Here is a 3,067-nt window from a genome sequence, read left to right on the forward strand (position 1 = left end):
AAAAAAAATTAAAAAAAAAAAAAAAAAGCCCCCCCCCCCCCAAAAAATGAACCTAATCCTGTCACTCTTCTGTCTCACACCTTTTGGTAGCCTCCCTTAGTTCTTAGGAGCAAGTCTAAAATGCTGAACTTATGCTGCGAGGTTCTGCATGATCAGGTCCCTCCCTACGTCTGCAGGCTTGTGTTCTACCACTAACCAGCTTCTGAACTGGGCACCACTGGGCACCGAGCACCCTGGCCTCCTTCTATCTTGAACTCTCCAAGATCTTGTGACTTCCACTACAGCTATCTTTCCATTTCCCTCTGTACCCTACCCTCTGTATCTGACCAGTGCCTCCTCACTCTTTGGGATACCAGATAAAATGCCACTTTCCTAACACCCTACTCTTAGCATTTAATTGTAATTAAGTTTATTCAGGTAGTTTTTTCTTAGGGGATAAATCCCCCAGTCCACAAGACCCCCTGAAAGCAGGATCCTTGTCAGATTTTTTCACCTCTGTACCCATAATTCTATTGGCTGGTTCATAGTTGGCAAATAAAAATAATTAAACAAATTATAACAAAATGGTAAATTTGGGACACGCCTGTTATTATAGAACTTTTTAAACTTTGTCCTAATATATAGTCTGGTGTGGTAGCCTTTTATGTATCTGATTTTCTTTGAGAGGTTGAATTTGGTGTATCTGAGGCTCCATTGGGATTTCCCATCCAGGGACTCTATTTCTTTCTGCCCTCGTTACACCCCCTGCCATAGGAGGGAGGACGGTGTAGCAGGCAAGGAATAGAGACTGATGCCAGCCTCTGCTAACTAAACTTCTCCTTGACTTACTCATTGAAAATGTGGACAAAAATAACACCTATCACATTGGTTGCTGTGAAAATTAATTATATGTTACATGACTTAGAACAGTGGCTGGCTGTCCAGTTAGTACTTAATATTTTTTTCTTACTTTGTCTTAACTTCTTCATTTAAGATTTATCATCTGATGGAATCACCACTGTGAAGACAGATCATTTCTAATTTTTCCACTATAGTCCTAAAGCACCAAAAACTAATAATAATAAGGTCCTAAATGCTAGATGATTTAGGTCTGATTTTCTGATTTCCTTACTAACCATACACTGATTAAAATTACTAGATTTATCAGGAAAACTTATGTTGAGCTGTAATCTGGGCCAATAACTTCCCTTCCCACTTGCCTGATTTTCCAGATGTGGTTAACCTGGTTGTGCTTTTGCCAGCTCCAGTGTTGGTTCCATATAATTCTTCAGCTGTCAGCAGTTAAAGGAATAATTGATTATTCTCTTGGTTCATTTTAGGAAAAATAATAAACTCACTGCCATTTAAGTAAATTTCAAATTTGGATGTTGATAAATCTTGATCATCTCTTAATAATTTCGCTCAAAATTTATGTTCTTGGTTAAATTATTTAACTTTATTATCATAATTTGAGTCTCAGCCACACTTGTATTGAACCATGACCAGAGCGCCCAGATGCACCTGCCTGATGGTTCCCAGCAATAGTGGTCTCAGAGTCTGGTACTCCGGTGGTGCTTCCCCTGCCTGCACCTGTGATAGCCCTCACTGACCTTCTGGTCGTATCAGGTTGAAAATTTTGAAAAGGAACATATTGAAAATATAAACTTATCAAGAAGTCTGAAGAATCAAATTAAAACAATAATGTTCTAGAAAGCTCCCATCATTATTCACCAATTTGAGTTCTTAACACGCTATTTAATTGCGATAAACATACACAGATTCAAGTACTGAGAGTGTGACCAAACATTAAGTTAGCTACATCAAATGGTCTATATTTGGTTAGGTTGACTTGCCTTCGGATGCTGGAACTTCACTTCCTGGTTCTCCAATAGTTCTTCCTGGCCCAGCGGTTGTGCCACCTGATGGTCCAGTGGTCCTTGATCCTCCAGATGATGACACAGTTGTCCTTGTCACTCCAACTAATTGTACAATTGTCCGTGACACTCCAGCAGATGGTACAGTAATCCCTGATTCTGCAGCTGATGGTCTAGTTGCACTTGATGCTCCAGCTGACAGTACAGTTGACCCTAATTCTACAACAGATGGTCTAGTTGTTCCTGCTCCTTCAACAGATGATCCAGTTGTACCTATTTCTCCTGCAGATGATCTAATCGTACCAGATCCTACAGAAAATAGTCCAGTTGTCACTGTCACTCGAGCTGATGGCTCAGTTGTTCCTGATTCCCTAGCTGATGGTACAGTTGTCGACCCTGATTCTAAAATAGATATTCCAGATTTCCCTGTAGCTCCAACTGATGGTCCAGTAGAACCCATGATAACTGATGATTGTCCAGAAGTTTCTGTCACTCCAGCAGTTACCCGAGATGTCCCTAACCCACCAGCTGAGAGGTCAGATGTCCCTGCCACACCTGATGATTTTCCTGATGTCATTGCTGCTGATGATGATTGTCCAGAAGTCCTTGTCACTGCAGCTGATAATACAGATATACCTGTCACCTCAGCTGAAGGTCCAAATGTCCCTGAAACTACAGCTGTAGTTCCAGATGTCTCTGTGACTCCTGATGACAGTCCAGAAGACCTTGTTGCTCTAACTGATGGTCCAGTAGAACCCATGATAACTGATGATTGTCCAGAAGTTTCTGTCACTCCAGCAGTTACCCGAGATGTCCCTAACCCACCAGCTGAGAGGTCAGATGTCCCTGCCACACCTGATGATTTTCCTGATGTCATTGCTGCTGATGATGATTGTCCAGAAGTCCTTGTCACTGCAGCTGATAATACAGATATACCTGTCACCTCAGCTGAAGGTCCAAATGTCCCTGAAACTACAGCTGTAGTTCCAGATGTCTCTGTGACTCCTGATGACAGTCCAGAAGACCTTGTTACTCTAACTGATGGTCCAGATGTCCCTGACACTCCAGTTGATGATCCCCCTGTCCCTGTCATTATTGATGATTGTCCCGTAGTCCTTGTCACTTCACCTGATAGTTCAGAAGATCCCGTCACGGCTCCTGATGTTCCTGATGTCCCTGTCACTGCAGCTGATGGACCAGATGTCTCTGACACT

At 42.1% G+C, this 3,067-nt stretch overlaps 1 protein-coding gene across 1 annotated transcript in view; it reads right to left on the bottom strand.

Moving 5' to 3' along the window:
• The window catches only part of MUC19 (mucin 19, oligomeric), a gene marked incomplete at its 3' end in the record, with an annotated part of 133,578 nt that overhangs the window by 45,230 nt on the left and 85,281 nt on the right, over window positions 1-3,067 (bottom strand). Inside the window, exon 50 of the mRNA XM_008567143.1 lies at window positions 1,833-3,065. Within this exon, the coding sequence (XP_008565365.1) occupies window positions 1,833-3,065 (1,233 nt within the window). The remainder of the gene's footprint in view (window positions 1-1,832; window positions 3,066-3,067) is intronic.

Source organism: Galeopterus variegatus, unplaced genomic scaffold, assembly GCF_000696425.1.
Source record: "Galeopterus variegatus unplaced genomic scaffold, G_variegatus-3.0.2 Scaffold297, whole genome shotgun sequence".
NCBI classification, from domain to species: domain Eukaryota; kingdom Metazoa; phylum Chordata; class Mammalia; order Dermoptera; family Cynocephalidae; genus Galeopterus; species Galeopterus variegatus.